The 18,893-nt window shown below is 36.3% G+C and overlaps 1 protein-coding gene across 2 annotated transcripts in view; it reads right to left on the bottom strand.

The window, feature by feature from the left end:
• LOC410706 (rho GTPase-activating protein 7) overlaps window positions 1–18,893 on the bottom strand; it is a 312,134-nt gene that overhangs the window by 181,597 nt on the left and 111,644 nt on the right. Inside the window, exons 3-8 of one of the 2 annotated variants that reach the window (XM_006570860.3) lie at window positions 16,091–17,686; window positions 15,437–15,611; window positions 14,581–14,820; window positions 13,511–13,750; window positions 12,879–13,072; window positions 3,742–3,784 (exon numbers count right to left, since the gene is read on the bottom strand). In XM_006570860.3, coding sequence (XP_006570923.2) covers window positions 3,742–3,784; window positions 12,879–13,072; window positions 13,511–13,750; window positions 14,581–14,820; window positions 15,437–15,611; window positions 16,091–17,686 — 2,488 coding nt within the window. The remainder of the gene's footprint in view (window positions 1–3,741; window positions 3,785–12,878; window positions 13,073–13,510; window positions 13,751–14,580; window positions 14,821–15,436; window positions 15,612–16,090; window positions 17,687–18,893) is intronic. The other variant, XM_006570861.3, reaches the window with a different exon arrangement.

Below are 18,893 nucleotides of genomic sequence, written 5' to 3' on the forward strand. Positions count from 1 at the left end.
ACAAAATACCTAGATTTGTAACTTCATCGAATTTCAAGCAGATTCAAATTTAACATAGTTTTCCCGCGTATAATAACATCATAATTTTACATTTCGTTACAACAGCGAACTTTCGTGCAACATACGTTAAATTTTCACAATTTTCTCGAAATAGCAACTCCAGAGAAAATAAAAATCTAATAATATAATGGATATATCAAATTATTATAAATACTCGAAGAATGGAAGCGAAAATATCTGTCTTTTTAACGATTTTAAAAATGCATATACCAATATTCGCTCAAAATCGAATATTAAATCTTTCAATTGAGAGAAAGAGAGATTTTACAATTCTAATTGTAATTATAATATATAAAATATAAATTTACTTTATACATTTTTTTTTATACTATTATCATATATACTTTTTATCGAATTGTCGAGTAATTAGATTCGATTCCATTCTCAACTCAGAGATTCCGACAACAAACGATAATTTCCAAGTGTTCCGTGTAATAATTCCGTCATCCATCAATGTAAAACGATCGATGAGGGTCAAATGAAGAAAATCGAGATTCGTAAACACGCGTGTAAAACTGGGAATAAAAATCGAAAAACGCACGGTACACATCCATCATTTAACAGCGGGTAATAAATGAAAAGATGGTAATAAAATTCCCATTAATGTGTAATCCAAACCATGATATACGCCTTCTCCGTGTTTTCTTCCTTCCCCCCTCCCCCGTAAGAATCCCAATAAATCACGGGCACAGTGAAATTTGCATAATTGTAGGCCCGATATTCAAATTCGAGCGCGACGTCCGCGTTTTCTAACACGTGCGGCTGAATCGATAATATCCGGTGACACACATTTCTTGGCGCGGAAATGCGTGATATATATCATCTTTATGCTCCGTGGATGGGAACGAATAATCTTACAACGTTAATTCGCATCGGCACACCCCCTTTTCAATCGTCTATCGACCCGATATAGGAAGATAGTTTCTCTCGCTCGGTGGAAGATCGATACCGCGTGTTATGAAATAATGTTTTCGATAATGACATCGACGTGCACGTCAATTTCTCTAATATATCAGTATGAATGTGTGTCAATATTTGCTCCGTAAGAATATGTTCTCGAAGATGTTGAATTTATGAACGTTTCAACATTCGAAATTATTTTGAGATACGAACATTTTGTTCTTGAAAAAGAAAAAAAAAAAAAGAAGCAACGGATAAAACGCGTATTAACACTGCACTCTGTATTATCTTTACAGAATTTCACGAGGAACGAAACTGATTTTATGAACATAGGATATTAATGTATTAATTAAAATTATTTATACAGATTTTTGAAAATGTATGATGCCTTTTGATTCCATTCAATTTTTATATTCAACAAATAGATTTTGATAGAAATAATATGCATTTAAAACAGATAAATTATATGCATTTATATAAATGTAAACTCGACAAAGATAACAGAATTAAACTCTTTTCTCTGTTACTAATTTAAAATAAAATATAGGATTTGAAACTGATTTTTATTCAAATAATAATACCTAAATCAATATTTCAATTCGACATACGTTCATTTTATTATTGACTGTGAATTTCAATAGGAATTATATCTACATCGATTTATTTTGGGGGCAAAATGTCGAACGAGACATATTGTTGGATCGAAGATTAAAGTAGAACGAGTTTACAGGTGGCATGTATCTTTGATTCTTCTACTTTCCGCCCTTTCATCGTACCAAATTTCCACGCTACTCATCAAAGAATCTACGCTCGCGAAATATGTCATAGAATATTTCAAAATATTTAAAAATACCGTATTGAAAGAGATTTTTTCACGAAAAGCTTTTTGTCAAAATTACACAGTGTTAAATTTATGAAAGATCTACAACATGGACTCGACATCGATGTGGAAAAATTCTCTTTAATGAGAAACTCGTGGATTCACGTATGATAAATAGAACTGACTAATTATTAATAACAGAAAGATAATTAATATTTTTATCAACCACAAGATTAATTAATTAAAACGTTCAAGCTATTAAAAAGAAACAGACGAACATTGCTTAAATCTATCTACCATCGTAACTAAAATTAATTTTACACAAAAGATAATTTTGTATAAATAATAATTAGCAATTACAAAAAACCAAAAAATTAGAAACAAATCCAAAACTCAAAACTATCGTTCAAAATGAGAAAATATCCTCCACTGCCTTCCCCAATCCTCTTCTTAATAACATTTCATTAAAAAAATCAAAAACTGAAAAATTAATCTACCAATCTTCTCTATCTGGAAATCAGACACGCGTGAAAGACGGGTAAATAGAAGCCGAACGCGTCGCGTGCAATCCGCGTATCGGACAGAGTCGGTCGTAGAAACATCGGCTGGATCGATCGCGAAAGTTTAATTAATTATCGACGAGCTCGCGGGACAGCGCTAATTGCTTTCTCGAGCAACGCGCGACTCCGAGAGCGTTGGTCGTGATTAAGACTTCCGATGGGAGGTGGTGTGCTGACCCCAAGGTTGAAATTAAGAATTAACCTGCGGGTCTCGCGGGACGTGTAGCACCGGCTAGCTACTTTCATTCTCGCGCCGGAGGCGACAAATTGGCCGGGCTTCGATCGAATAAATCACCGGCCGAGAAGAATGGAATAGCGTTCGACGGAAATAGAATCCAAAGGGAAAAGGAAAAAAGGGGTTGCGACGAGTTTCTAAACGGAGATGCTGATATTACATGATATTGGTTATACTGTTGCACCACCTTGGCGAAAAATTATTTATATTGATATCTATCTGTACTTGAATTTGAAAGTTTATAACTATGTTTTTTCTATTTAAAGTGATAAGGAAATCTTTAGTTTTTTCCAATTTTCAGGTGGATACAAATGATATTGTTGTTCCTAATTAGTACTAATAATGAATAAGTCATTTTGTTTTGATTTATATTCTTCCTTGACAATATTATACTATCAATTCCGAATTCAAATTAAATATTACTAGTAATATTTAAATATCCAAGAAATATTCCCTATAATTCCCTATAATTCTACTTTTTTATTTATGACTAAATATGAAGATGAAAATGATGGAAAAAAATGTTAATAATTATATTGTAATAATTCGATGATACTTTAGAACGTGCGTCATCCGTAATAAAACATTATTGATAAACAATGTTTAATATGAAGAATAATTGTAAAATGCAATTGTTCGTGGGATTTTTTCAATTGGCTACGAAAATAAATATATGGTTTTATACAGGTTTTCTCTGTATATATGAAAATTCGATATGACATATGCTGCGTTATTTCATCTTTCGTTATTGGATTCATAATGATTCAGAGAATATAAAATAGAATTCTAATTTCCTGAACGACGAGGATACATATTGGAACATCATTGATTATTTTTCCACCGAATTTGTTTGAAACATAATATTGAAAGTTTAATATTGGAAATAATATTCTTCTTTCTCTCCGTGTGCTTCGAAATTATTCTTTAAAATATATTTGCAATTACGACACGCGAGCAAATAATTGAAAATATTTGGAAAAATATTAAAATTAAAAAAAGAATCGTATGCGAACACGATACCCGAGATTAATTTAAAAAAGAAAAAACGAACGATGAATATTAATATAATATCGAATTACCATTAAAATTTCAACTCGGAGATATTATGAAATAATAATTCGAATTCTTCGCTGCAAAAAAATTGTATGCTTACATATAAAACTTACCTGATAGCTGGCGTTCCGACTGCGAGCGTGGTTGCTGCAAACTCTGCAATCAAACGAAAGAATTCGATCAATTTGAAAGTAGATCATTATGGAATAACATCAAGTTTCTAAACTATGCTTCGGAAAATATATCGTAACGCGAATTTCATCTCCTTTTATCCCTCTAATTCCGTGGTATTTACGTATTCAAGATTGAATTTTTCGTCAAAAACAAACAACCCTAATTGTACATCGAGCTTGTACTCCCCTTCGAATAAAAAACCGTAGAAACCGTAGAATTCTTTGTGCGACGATTCTCATTTCGCAGTTATCGCCTATTCTTTTCTCTCGTTCCGCGAGAAAAGGAAAATGCACGGTAAACCAGGTTGAACGTGTAAATTTCCTCCTATTTGCATAACAATTTCCTGTTACTTCGCGCTGGCATTTCAGACAAAGTTTCATTTCTACATCTCAGTTTCGAATCTAGCTCAAATAACACTCCTTCTTCGTCGCTTATTATTCTTTAATGCGTTTGTTGTCGCGTTGAATATCCTATTTCTTGTTCCCGAGAAAATAACAGACGAAATAACGACCAACAATAATAATAATAATAATAATAAAAAAGCAAAGAAAATTCTATTAAAATTAAATTTCGTTTCGACCAAGAATTCCGTCAACAAAACAACCTCGACCGAGTTATTATTAATTAAATCAGGGGTAACGAGCAAATTTATATAAAATTAGCATCGGTTGATGGCCAACGATTTGCGCATTTTCTCCAATCGTGTTCACGCTTAATTGGCTACGTCGAAATTTACGTGGGCGCGCGTACCATCATCGTCGCATTTTCTGCATGCAACTAAAGACCCGTGGTGCGTAGGGGAGGCGTGTTTCGTAGGGGAGAGGGAAAAACAAAGAGGGAGAGGAAAAAATAGAGGGAGAGAAAATGGCCACGGGATTACCACCGTTGGCAATGGAGAAACGGGAGAGCGGAAGAGGTCGAACCATGACCTACATACGTCGAGATATCGAACAACTGCGTCGAAACAAACGTACGACCGTGACCTTATCCTGGCGAAAAGCGATTCATCGATTAACATCGTGTGTTATAATTTAATTGTGCGTGATTTCATTAAAAAAAAAAAAAAAAGGGCAACGTGTGGGTTGGCGACAATCTAACCCCTTCCCTTGTTTTCATGGAAAATAAACGGGGGTACGTTATTAAATTCGCGTTCTCTACGCTTAATAGAAGAAGTCGATTAATAGAAGACGGATGACAACACGGTGGATAATATTTATCGGGGAAATATATAATAATTAATATTGGATTGTACGATTTATTTAAATAAAATGGTACTTTAAGTAAAATGTAAAATTTAAAAACGAATAAAATATTTTCATTTTAACGATACGAACCACAAAGTTGAATATATTATTTTAATAATCTGGCATAAAGTAAAATTATTATATTGTAATGACGCCAGCTCTTTGATTTAAAATCTAAGAGTTTTTTATCGTTGGGATATTGCAAGAAGTTAAGGCGAGGACAAGTTGTAAATAATGGTATAAATAACAGGTTGTATTACCATTTTTAGTACACGATATATAAAGAGAGATTAGAAAATCAATATATACTCATAAATATATTGAATGGGAATCATTACTTTCAGCAATAATATTTAAAATAAAGGAAACAAATTAAGATAAATTAAATATTTCCAGATAAAATCCGAATAAAATGGTATTTTCAATTACTGTTTAAAAATTTTTCCGTATCAAATAAAATATCTCATTTTCAAATGAATTACAGAATAGAATTACTCGGTATTTATTATATTAAAATGGTATTTTATTCGATTCTGATGGAGAGTTAATTTTAAAAAATAATAATGAATTTTCTTTCGACATTTTTTTCAGCGCTGAAAGATATTTTCTCGTTTAATTGGATAATAATAAGCTTTGAAATGTCAACGCCTTGGAATATTAAAATAATTCATATTTATACAACATATTCTTCATTTCGTATTTGTAGATTTCTCGCGAATTCAATTCTATCCGAATCTGCGGACGAATGTATTCTCTATTTTTTATTATTCATATGTTTTTTAATCCATTCACAATCGTTTCTTTCGATATTGGATATAAATGGCTTATACAACTCGATATTATCCCCTGTAATTTTGTATTTCTGTATATAATCGTGCCATTACCTGAATTTCCAATCTATAGATTAACGTTTAAAATTATTTTTTACGTAGAATTTTATTGATCTCACTTACTGTTGCACGTATTCTATTATTATTTTTCATACTTTCAAATATTTATTGAAATGTTTAGAGAGCAAGAATTTCGTAAGAGATTATCTATTATGCATATCTGGAAAAGGTTAAAAGGAAAGAGACAATAAATGGGGATAAATATTATTAAGGATAATTAGTTTTGATGTTTACAAAGAGATTTTGAAAAAAATATCGATAACGATGTAATAAAAATTGATTAGATTGTGAATAGAAAATAAAATCATGAATGTTAATATATCTTACTTCACTGATATTGATTTTGAAAAATTTTTCCATAAAGAAAAAAGAAAAAAGAATTTTAAGAATTTAATTTAAATTTAATTTAAACATTATACATCGTTATATTAATAAATATAATTTCAGACTTCTAGATTAATTTGGATTTCACTTTACAGAGATATTTCGTTCATCAAAATAACGTCATATAATTTAATTGCGCCAAATAGAATCAAGTTAGAAAGCAAATTCGAATTCACCTCGATATAATCGCATTGCATTTAATACATACATCCTATTAAATGGAATCGCATTTTACCAAAATCATCGATGTGAATGTAATATTATTAATCCCCAGTAGAAACAGTTGTTATACGCATGCAGCATCATTTTAACATTTCATTTGCATTTCGGAGAAACGAAATTTAAGACGAGTGCACGAGAATATTCGAAATTAATTGTCCTTCACCGCAAAATACGATAAACTGAGCTAATTTAATTACGTTTAAATTCTCAAAAAGAAAAATTGCAATACAATTGCAAATATTTCTCGAACAAATAACCAATATAGCTAATATAATTTTTTTTTTATAAGCTGCATAACATCAAAGAAGAATTTCGATAAAATTCCACGAATTTAATTTCTGTTTTTATCAATGCAATTTCTCTTCTTTTCTTTTCTTTTTTTAATGTATTGCAAACAATACGATTCAAGAAAAATTACCTGTAAAAGTTTGTCTTTGTTTCCTGATTTCAATCTTCAATTGAATCGTAAAATCCGTATCGACTTTTTTCCCAGTATTTCTGTGTTCCATCCCAATTCATGATGCCAAACTGAATTAAATTATTCGTTCTTGCTTTTCATCGGATTGATATATGATCATTTCATTTAAAATATTCTTATCGACACCATTTGATCGACGTTAATTCCAATTTTTTTATTCATCTACGTATTATTACATTTATGAGTATTATGAGTCATTATGAAGAATAATTTTTCATCGATGCATTAATTTCTTTGCACAAGCAAACAATAAGAATAACAATAAAATATAAATGGAAAGTCAACACGGATGACACGAATATCAACAAAATAAATATCGGTAAATTCAATGTGTCAATAAACGATATCGTCATACAATTGTCATAACATCAATCGAATAAAAATATTATCGGTGAATTTGTAATGGGGACACGTTTATAATATTCACTCATCATTTCTATAATTATTTACTTTATTAAACGATAAGAAAACAAATAAATTAATTTTCAATTAAAATCGTCAAAAGCAGATAATAGAATTCATTATGCATCGAATCTCTCTTTTCAAAAGATTTCTTCTTTGAAGGTTTGTCGGCCACATCACAGGTGCAATGATTTTTTTCTCCGTTCTCTGCAACTTCTCCTCTGTCCTTTCGTGCATACAACCCACACACACGATAGTTATTAAAGCCACGAGAGACACCGACCGATTAATATGTCAACATGGCTCACTGCTCCATTAGCTTTGATCACTTATTATCATCTAGATGCCGATCCTTCGCGAAAATGTGTGTTTACCAAGGCGATGCTCACTCGTGTGCAAATTCTCGTGTATCGACATTTCATTGATAACGCGGATTCAACAATGGAACTGTACCGAAAACCGATTGATAATTCTATCCTCTGCTATATCTCTTTTTCTTATGCAGTTTCCGCTCCACTTTTTCTCTCGTGGAAACTTTAAAGATGAACTCGATTAATGGAAAGGATGTATATTTCACTTTTTTGATTCTTAATATTAATTCGTTGTGGTAACATAATTTCCATATGTTAATATAAGGATATTTGGCATAAAATTAAAAGTTCGTTATCTTCTTCTTTTCTTCTTTCTTTAAATCTCCTTCGATTTTTATTCCATGGAAAATTTAATATCAAAAAATTATTCCAAAAATCAGAAATTGAATAATGGTTATTGACACAACATTCTTTGAATTCTCCAAACTTTATTCACGTGTCTGATTCTTATTTTACAACGAATTCTGTAATTTTGAATGTTTTATATGCGTGTCAATCAGTAATGAATGATTAAGTGAATTTGTTTATAGAATTTACGAATTTCAATTGGGATGTAGAGAGATAATAATATCGTATTTCACCATCGTATTGTAGTTAAAAATTTATAAAAAGCCGTGACACGAACTAGAATTATAAATAATCGTTGCTCTTCGAACGAAATAAAAAATAGTACTTCAACTAAAATATCATTTTTAAGCCGATCCATATCGATTAACAGTTGGTATTCCATAACGTAACAATGGGACGCTCGTGATTTATAGACACTGAATATGGTGAGCCGCAAGCAGATCAATAAATTGCGAGTAAATAACACTCAGTTGGTTACACACTTTGTACCCAATTTTTCATTCAAGGATAAAGAAAAAAAAGTATGGGCGAATAAATAGAATATTGCAAGTTCATGTAAAATTGTGTTCGCCGTGAATTATTGCTATTATTTCAAACAACCATTTGTCTTTTTTTTATTTCTATTTCAGTGGCAATTGTAGTCTGTAAAAAATTGAACAGAATTTTACAAAATTGATAGCAAAAATCATCTATATTTTTTCAAATATATTCCATCGTTCTATTATTATAACTGCAAGAATTATAAGCAACGTTTGACTCGAATATTTAGTTTGCTTTTTAATCAGAAAATTATAATTTTTTTCCTTTCATTTCAAAACGTATAATAAAGTTTGAAAATCTTAAAAAATGTAAATCTGACTCATAGAAAATTAATTATAGTCGCAAAGCTGAAAACTTTATGTTTTTTCAAGTATGCCGATATTTACCTTCCACTGAAAATAATTAATGGACGATCCAAAAATTCGTTAATATTTAACATATAATTGTTTTATTTTATAATTGTTTACATTCCAACCTATACAAATGAATATACTTTTATCTCTTATAATCTTCAACCGAGTATATATTGAATTAAAATATTTTTTTCCAAATTGAGAATTAAATTGTACGAATACTAATTCTTACAACAATAACGATAATATCATTTACTAATCAACCTAAAATACTCGTCAATGAAATAATTTTATCGCCTAATTGTAGAAATCATCTAAAAATTCAACCCGATGCTGGAAAAATTCGAATATTATTTTCGCATAATCGGTGGCAAAAATGGGCGAAGTAAGTACGGAATATCGGCTCGTGCACGAGCGGGAAGGGTCGTTTTTAGCATCAAAGAACCGCTGCTGACCTTGAAACAATTTACGTATAACGGGCATCCACCACCGACGACGAGGTTAAAATCGTTATCGAAGTCGCTTTGAAATTGTCCTATAAATTGCAACTATTACTCAATACTTGGCGTGAAAATATTCAAAGAAGTTTGGGGGGGGGGGGGGGGGTAAAGAAGTTTGTGACTCGTGTCAATGCGAGGCGATCGTCACGATATCGTCAAAGAGAGTCCTTCTCCGAGATAAATATAGAGCTGGCTCACGCTATTTGCCCATACAACGTCAACGAATGAGAATTTATGGCATCCCTCAGGACACAGAGGATCGTTCGCCTTCCGTTTTCTTTCGTGTGATGGAGAATACATAGTTCATAGGTGCGGGAATGATGAACTATTGTTGTTGCTCCGTGAGATGGATTTTAAGTGTTTCCTAGCGTGAGATAATATTGTGACGTTATGAAATATCTAGGTAGGAGCAGTAGTTTCAGGTATGATAAACATTTAGGAAGAGATTTAAAGACTTGGCGCAAATATAACGCTGTAAAGTATCCGTGGAATTAAATTCTAAAAATGGAAAATGTACTTGTTAACTTGATCGCTATTAATTTCTTCTTTTTTCGTTTTGGAAATCGTAGAAAATGTTTTGTTTTTTCGAAGAATCAATAGGGCAGGCTTAAAAAATCAATATACGATAATATATTTTAGTATTTGAATATAATTGCGTAAATATGCAAATTTATATATCTATGAATATTATTAAATTTAAATATAAAAATTTACCGTTTAATTATAATAAAAATTTTATTTTGCGCGTTAAAATTTTCCTTAAACGCGTGAATATATTCGTAATATCGATAACGATGGTGCTCGAAGAATTTTGAAAATTAATTACGCGAGGTGAGACAGGAGAAGGTTATTTTTTTTTTTTTTTCAGATAGGGGAAATAAAAACGATCAATGAGGAACAAAGAAGTACTAATCCCAGGTGTAAAAAGAGACTATAGAAACTGCAACCGACTAATTAACTGTGAAAATGGTCGACGAAGAGTCTAAAATTAGCGATCAGTTCTAACAACTATCGATCTCCTATCCATTCGTTTTACGTTCTTCCTTTCATTTTCAAACGGAAATTGTATTCTCTTGTTTAAAGAGATACGTATTTTACACCCGTTTAAAAGTTCCCGCATTTTAATCATTTCATTTGAACGTCATCAAACGATAGATTAGAAGAAGAATGAAAAATAAAACTAAACTCGTGAAAAATTTCAAGAATTAAAAAAATAAAATAAAAATTTTTACAGACACTTTTCAAAAATTGACGAGAAGTGATAAAAGAAAGGAGAAAAATTACAATTTTACGGGTAAATTGATAAAAACATACGTCGATAAAAAGCGAATTAAAAAAAAAAAAGAAAAAAAGAAGAGAACTATCGTCGATTTATCTGTAATCATCGACTCATCCGCAAAATACATGGACGTAAATCCGTGAAGTAAATGGAGATACCCGTCGCGAGGAGAATTAAGCTCATCATCCCCTCAAAGTATCCACGGTTCGATCATCGTACGAAGCATGCACGTTATGATATTAAAGAAAATCCGATTGACTGTCGAGATATCGAATACAAGGGGACCTGCTGCGAAAGGAAATTTAAAATGCCTCCTGATTAACAAAGTTTCAATTTTACGACAACAGTGGATAACATCGATCGTCCTCGATAAGCATCGCCAATCTTGTTCGATGCTTGTTTCAATGGCCGCGAGCAACTTCCACTTCCGAACTTGTAATTGTAATTTCCCTAACTTCCGGCTCACTTCCTCGAACGAGATTTCTCGTGGATAGCCATCTTTCGTTTTTGAATTTTTGAAATACATCTGTATCCCATTTTTTTTCACGCGAATATTTGTATCTTGTGTGTAATTTGTACAAAATTAAAGAAAATCGATATTTCATAGCTGAATATTTCATATCTGATACAAAATATTTTATCGTAAAAAATCAAGATGAATATCCTGTGCGCAAATTATATTATCGTTAATTCATTTTGCATTAATAAAATCGAAGATACATACGAATGAAAAAATTTCTTACAAATACAAGTGAAGACGTAATTTGCAAGAAAAGGAAAAATAGAAACGAATGTAATACAAATGTAATACACTCCAATTTCCATGGAAATTGTGGTTGAGCAGGCAACGAAATCCCGTGTATCTCGCGTGTCGAAATTGGCCGTAACGACATAAAACGACTGAGCGCGTGCATACCAAAACGAGGCATCAACGAGCTCGAACAAGAGTGCAAAGGCTCGCTCGCAACCGATTGAATTCAACTGGGATCGGTTAATTTGCAAGATATGCGACTCGGCGTTGCCCCGTAGCAGGTGTAGATACCTGTCATGAAAGGGAAATTAAGGTTCATCGTGCCAACAAAGTGTCAATCTTACGATGGCCTGAGCCGGCCCACACACGCACGCGGTGTTACAAGCAGCGGTGAAATACAAATACCGTGTACACGCCGATGGTCAATGCCACGCAACAACGTATATACACGGTTCACGTGGGCAGAGACTAATGGTGGCCCATAAGCGGGGATCACCGAACGGAGCAACAGCCCGAGTATCAACGTATCTCGGCTCGGTAATCTCGATGCCAAATGCCGTACACGCTTCGCTGCCACGTGATTAATGCCCTCTATTGAAGCTAGGACGATGCTCTTGCCTTTGAATCCCGAACTTGGATACCCACTTTTCCTCCTAGACTCGTCGCTTGTTATCGATATTTAAAGAAATATCTCGACCGTCTACCTCGATCTGTCTGACCGCGAATTATGAATAATTGTCGATCGAGTACGTTGGTTGCGCGCGTTCGTTATTTATGATCGATCGAAAGTTGATTGAATCGAAAGAAAGATTTTGGAGGAAGGTTTTTCGGATCTGTATTCCGAGGAATATCGCGAGAGAGACATTTGTTACTGGTTGGAAGATGAACGAGATTAGAGGGAACGAGATTTTTCATTTTTGAACATGAACGGGCATGATTTATCCTCCTCGGTGGAAAAAATTATTTTTGTTCAAAGTGAACAAAATAATATCGATTTCTACTTTTGATTAATAGGAGCCAGATGATTCGATCATGATAGGGTAAGATTTATGCTTGTTCGATAATAAATGAACAAGATGAAAATATTTCTGAAAATTATCATAAAACAAATATTCGTAAAAAAGATTATAAATAATCTATGCATAAATGAATTAAATGAACGTTCTAACATTTGTTGTGAAATGGAAAATATAGTATAAATTCATCTCCAAGTTTTTTCTTTTTTTTCTTTTAATGACCAATTAGGTAGAATACTTTGATATTTTGATTTTTATAACTAGGAGACGAATGTTTACAGAGATACAGCGTACTTACCGGCACCTTCCCGTTCGCTTTCTCCGGATCGTTGTTCTCCAACAAGGGTGCACTGCTGCTCTTTCCGCCCATTTCCACGCTCAGCGGTTCCGGTTTCAATTGGAGGCTGGCGGCGGATGGGGACGACGGTGCTCGCGGCGGTGTCTCCAATAATTCTCCAGAGCTTAGGGAGCTACTCGCGGTGGTGGACAGACCTACGACAAACGTGCATTAAACAAATTATAATCGAATATTTCCTTCCCGATAAATAAATCCTTAAGTTTAAGATCGAAGATGAAAAGATAGAATATTTTCACAAACTTATCGAAGAACCTTCTCCCCCCTCCGTTTACACGTTTCAACGCGCATTCCTACGTATTTCCACTCGCGTCCGCTCGAGAGTGACGCCAATTATCATCTGGAAACCCTTCTCTCGAAATATTTTCCCACTTTCTCTTCTCTCCGTGGATCATTTAATTGCTTCGCAAATGTGAGCGAGACAAAAGTGGTTGTTGTGTTTGAATATTGTATATTCCCTCGAGAGAGGGAAAAAAAGGAAACGACGATCGGCATCTCGAGCCGTGCAATTTGCATGTCTCCCTCTCGCGCGAAATGACGCCGCTGTCCACGCGTCCACGTTAATGAAAACTCACACAGAGGCAGATTGGTCGGCCGAGGCGGCTTGATCCTCGGCAGGGTGTCGTCGAGGCCGCTGCTGCTGTCCACCGCGTCCTGGGAATATTGGTCCTCGTTCTCCTTCGTCTGGGTGTGCACGCTCTCGCGCTTGATCCACACGTCCTGCGAGTGTTTGTCGTTCCGCGAGTTCAACTTGGAAGGACGTCGCCGGATCCTCTCCCAGGTCTCTTTCCGGTGACACTTAGCTGAGGACGGGGCTGCGAGGAGAATACGTCTCTTTGATGATGATGGCAGTGATGATGGCTCGAGTGGAAAAGGATGTGGATCGAAATACCAATGCGTTGGATGGAAATGGAAAGTTTTGATTTTGGAATCTCTGTTTTGTGTGCACGAGCGATTAAATAATTATTGGGAAATTGATTATTAAATTGAGTCATAAATTGTATTGTTTTTATAGAATTTTAACAAATTCTGTTCCTTTGTTTTTCTTGTTTGATTGTTCGTTGTGTAAATTTGTTTGTTGTGCAATTGAATATTAATCAACATTTGGAGGATCTGAATAAATATATAAAGAATAAATATAATATTATACTTCATTTTATATTTGCGACAACATAAACTGATACTTTCTCATTTTTCGATTATTAATTTAATTTATTAATTTAAGCGTTGTTGATCGAATTGCATTCTGCCATAAACGAATAACAATTCGCATCCGATCTAAAGTTATGAAGCCAATAGATTTGAGTGCACTATACTACTTGAATATTAAAATTAATTTTGCTTAAGTCAAGTGATAGAGGTAAACGAAAAATGATCCGAAATATCTTAAAAACATAGAGAAAAATCTATCGTTAATTTAATGTTAAAAGATTTATAAATAGATAGGATTTGGCGAATGTGAATATGAAAACGAAATTCGAATGAACGAACACGCTCCTACAAATGTTTTAATTAATTATTCATGCATCGTTTCCTGAAATTCACCCCCACCACGAGGACATATCAAATTGCACGGTTACACGAGTTAATAAAAATATGTTCTGAGGGAGGCCAAGGGTAATTGGAGGAATGGTAATCGACTTACGCTTAACTATCCGTCGATCGGTGCTTCTAGGAGGGCTGGCAGTGCCGATACCGCTCTCCAAAGGAGATGCTCTGTCGGTCGTATCCGGCGACATACTTCCGGAGGAAATCTCGTCCATGCTCTGAAGAAGATCTTGAGACGACGAGGACGATCTATTGTCGTCGTCCACCGTGTCTTGCGGCGAGGCAGGATCCAACGTGCTCTCGTCCTGCAGCGACTGCGAATCCATCTGCGATTCCGCTGTGAACATTTATATTAAATTTATTATTTGCAGACGAGAATAATATATCAATCTCCTGCTTGAAAATTCTTCCTAGATTTATAATGAAAATGAATATTTTTTTCTTAGAAATCTGTTTTTCCAAACTCTGTATCTGTATAAAATATAAATAATATGAATAATCTTTTCTTATCAAACTGATGAAAGCAAAACTTTATTCGAAATTGATTCATTCGAGTAGCATATATTGAAATATAAAATTGGATAATTAAAAAAGAATGTAGAATATCCTTAATTATTTTCCTCAAAAATAAAAAATATCTAAGAAAAGTTCTATCCAACTCTCCCCATTACTTTAAATAACGAAGCTTCTGCTATATTAAAAAACTTCAGTTCTTACCAATTAAATGAACTTTCATAAATTCGCTCGTTAACTATTTCATAAAATATAAATCATAACGAATAGGATGATGGTTTAATTTTCGAAAAATTTCCCCCGTAATAAGAGAAGAGATAAAACTTACGATCATCGAGTTTCGTTAAATTAGTCGAGATACGAAGGGGCAGAGTTAGCTTCGAGTTCAAATAATAACGATGGGAGAAGAGGAAGAACGCTCGAACAGGCGTGAGAGTTACCTCGCGGGGAGTCGCAATCACTGACCCACGTGAAGCTGAAACTTCTGGAAATAGCTGGGGAAGTTTGCGTCGCTATGTCGGAACAAGTGAGGGAATCCATCGGCGGGCTGTTCGGGCAGCAAGAGCCGGACCCGTTTCGGATCTTCGATAACAGGGATTGAAGAGAAATCGGCAGCTGAAAGTATATTTCATCTTGTTATTATCGTGGAACAGATTTTTGTTGCCTGTAACGCACTGCTACTCCACTTTTTGTACTCGTTCCAGAAATAAATCTAATTCATGACCCATGCCTTTGAAATACATTTTTTTTTTTAGATATTTCTCTTATAATTTTCCTTTATCGTGCAATCTGTTTATTCGATTAAAATTATTGAAAACAAATTATGTTTAAATTAATGAATTCTATTTTCGTATATGCGAATTAACCCTTTGACAACGATTCACGTAGAAATTTCGTTCCATTTATTCTGTTAAAGCTACGAAGATGGTTATTATTTTAATATCCCAATATAAATATTCACTTTCCGTACAATTAGTTATTAAAATTTGCAATTAAATTTCGTTGCCTTATTGAAATTAATCTTAATTTATGGATCTTGATGGAATAAAATTTAAGAATATTTTATAATGAAAGAAAGAGGACTAAATACTCACCGAACCGGATCTGGAATTCTGCTCGTCCAATATCTTCTTCACGTCCACGTTCTCCACCCGTTCGAACTTGCCGCTGTCCACGCTCCCGATGGATCCAACGTTGTCGTCTTCCGGAAGATCGCAACTCACCCCGACGTCGTTTCCCCTCGATCTCGAGAGCGAGAACTTCTTCAAATCCACGGGACTCACCTGTCTCACGTCCTTGTCGGACTCGGACAACCGTTTCGCGGATATGTCCGAGCGCAAGGTGAGAGGCGACACGGCCCTCTTCTTCGACAGGCCGCACTCCTTCGCGCAACCGTTCTTCGCCCGCGACGCCTCGTTGTCGAGATGAAGGAAATCCTGATCCGGCAAAGAGGACACCCTTACGAGGACAACGTCGTCCGTGCTCTCGTGAAACACGGGCGCGTGCTTCTTCCACAGGATCTTCGAGAACGGGGACTTCTTCTCCTCCGTTGGCGTGACGGGGGCCGATCTAGGCCCGTTCCCGTCCAACGACCTCCCCACCTTCTCCTCCTCCGCCTCGTACCCATCCCCGTCCATCGCGCTCTGCGATGGATCCTCCGCCCGTCGAATTCTCACCAACCTCGGCGCCCTTCTCCTCTTCCCCCCCGTCAAATTCACAGGGAGGCTGGTCTTCCTGTGGGCGTCGCGTTGCCTCGGCGGTAATTTCGCGCACGACTCGTCCGTCGTCTCGACGACCGGCCCGACGGACCCGGCGACCCGAGAACAGCTCGATCCATCCCTCTTCTCGTCCTCGCCGCCCCTCGAACTTATCTCTACTACATCGCGTTTCTTTGGTTGATCGTTTCCAAGGTACTTGAGCTCCTCCGTTTCCCCGCCGCTCGCGCGTCCACGGTCCAGTTTCGAAGGTAGACTAGATGTATTCAGATCGACCCGACGATGATCCTCCACGAACGCCGAGGAGGGATCGCGAGCGTCGTCGTCGTCGTCGAGATTCGGGTCAGGGGAGGAGGGGTAATACCTGGCGCGCTCCCCTATCAAGCGTTGCAGATCCTCGGGCAGGCTGCCGCTCTTCCTTCGATCGTTCCTCGCCGAGACGAGGCGATCGGGCGGGGCGTCGTAGCTCAACAGGAAGGCGTCGTTGAACAACTTGCCGTTTCGTCGGTCGCGGATGATCTCGTTGTTGCCCGGCCGGGACGAGCACGTGGACCGACAGAAATGATGGCCGGCCGCCTCGCACGAGCTCCCGATCGAGCTCTCGCTGTCCGAGATCCCGAACTCGTTCAACAGCTCCTTGTAACGCACCACCCTCGCCTCCTCCTCCTTGCTCCTCTTCCGCTCGAGCTCCCTGGTCAGCTCGTCGATCTCGTTCGCGATTATCGTGTTGAACTCGGCGAGGATGTTGTTCGACCAATCGCCGATGTCCTCGACGGCGTTGCAGCCCCTGCACCCGGAGGGGTTGTGGTGGCGTCTCGGGCTTTTCGCGGCCGACGAATTTTTGACGATTGGCTCGACGAGCGCGTATCGAGCCGGCTGCACCACCGCCGGCTGCGCGGGGTGGTGATACTTTGGCTCGTCTGTAATGATCAGGGGAGTGGACGGCGCCGAATCGATGATTTCACCGATCTCTTCCTGTAAAAGAACAGAGACCGGTCAATGAGAGATTTGGAGAGGAACAAAGAGGAATACTTCAATTTGATTTTTCCGAAAATTTATGAAACGATTTGTATTTCTCATTTTTTAAATATTTATAAGTAGTTTAAAGAGAAACAGGTTATGTAACAGGTTTTATTTGTATCGAAAATATTAGAACAATATTAGAATAAAGAGAAATAAGAAAATATGGTAGGCGCGGAAGAAATAATAATTATTCCCGATCTTTCTCTTTAAACTTTCTATCGCGGAGAGAAAATTAAATCGCGGGATCAATTGCGGAACGACGATATTAAAATTTAAACGAAAGGGAAACGCGTAATACTGCGGAGTTGATGAGATCGACATTACGATTCATTCTCGAAGCTCATCTCGTCGCGCGAGTTATATTACAGCAACCGTCCCGAACCGTCCGACGAATCGATGCGTCTCCCGAGTTAATAACAATCGCCTCGTAAACGACACCAACCGCGTTAAAACTGAAAATGCCAGCTCGGAAACGAAATCACAATTGAACGGCAGATTGCGCGAGGAAAACATTTATATAGGAAATATTTACAATACTCTTACTTTTCACTGGTTTCAACCGATCTTGACGCGAGAAATGAAGCGGATGGCATGTCGAAATCGTATAAAATGGTCCATAACGAGTGGTCGTTGTTTCCTAACACACACTCAATCTCGAAACGAAGAATCAAACGCAATGCCGGACTGGCTCACGACTGGCAATGGAGAAAAAGTGATGCCTCTAATTTATGGGCCGATCTTCACCCGGTGGACAAGGGTCAATTAACCTCGATCACCTACAGGTTTAGAAACCTGTCCGGTTCGGTACGACACTTGTTCGAGTTTTCTACTGTTCCAGTTGGTCCGCTCCCTCCCCCAAGTATTTGGCTCTCGGCATAATAGAAGCGTATTGGAATCGTTGAAAAGGTTGTACGAGAGATAATAAAGCGCGGCTCGATGGAGAACTTGTCCGATCGATGATGATTTAGTGTCTGGGTAACGTTGTAAACGAGATCTTTACGTAGTCGCGCCTCCAACGTGGAATTGACGTTATCGTGATTTTAACACGACGCCCTTCTGTACACTAAAGGATATTTATCGCAGTGAAATGTTCGGATATGAAATAATATTATACATTAACAGTGATATCGTCAACGGTTGGTTAAAATTCTGGCGCGAA

This window comes from Apis mellifera, linkage group LG1 (genome assembly GCF_003254395.2).
Source record: "Apis mellifera strain DH4 linkage group LG1, Amel_HAv3.1, whole genome shotgun sequence".
NCBI classification, from domain to species: Eukaryota; Metazoa; Arthropoda; class Insecta; order Hymenoptera; family Apidae; genus Apis; species Apis mellifera.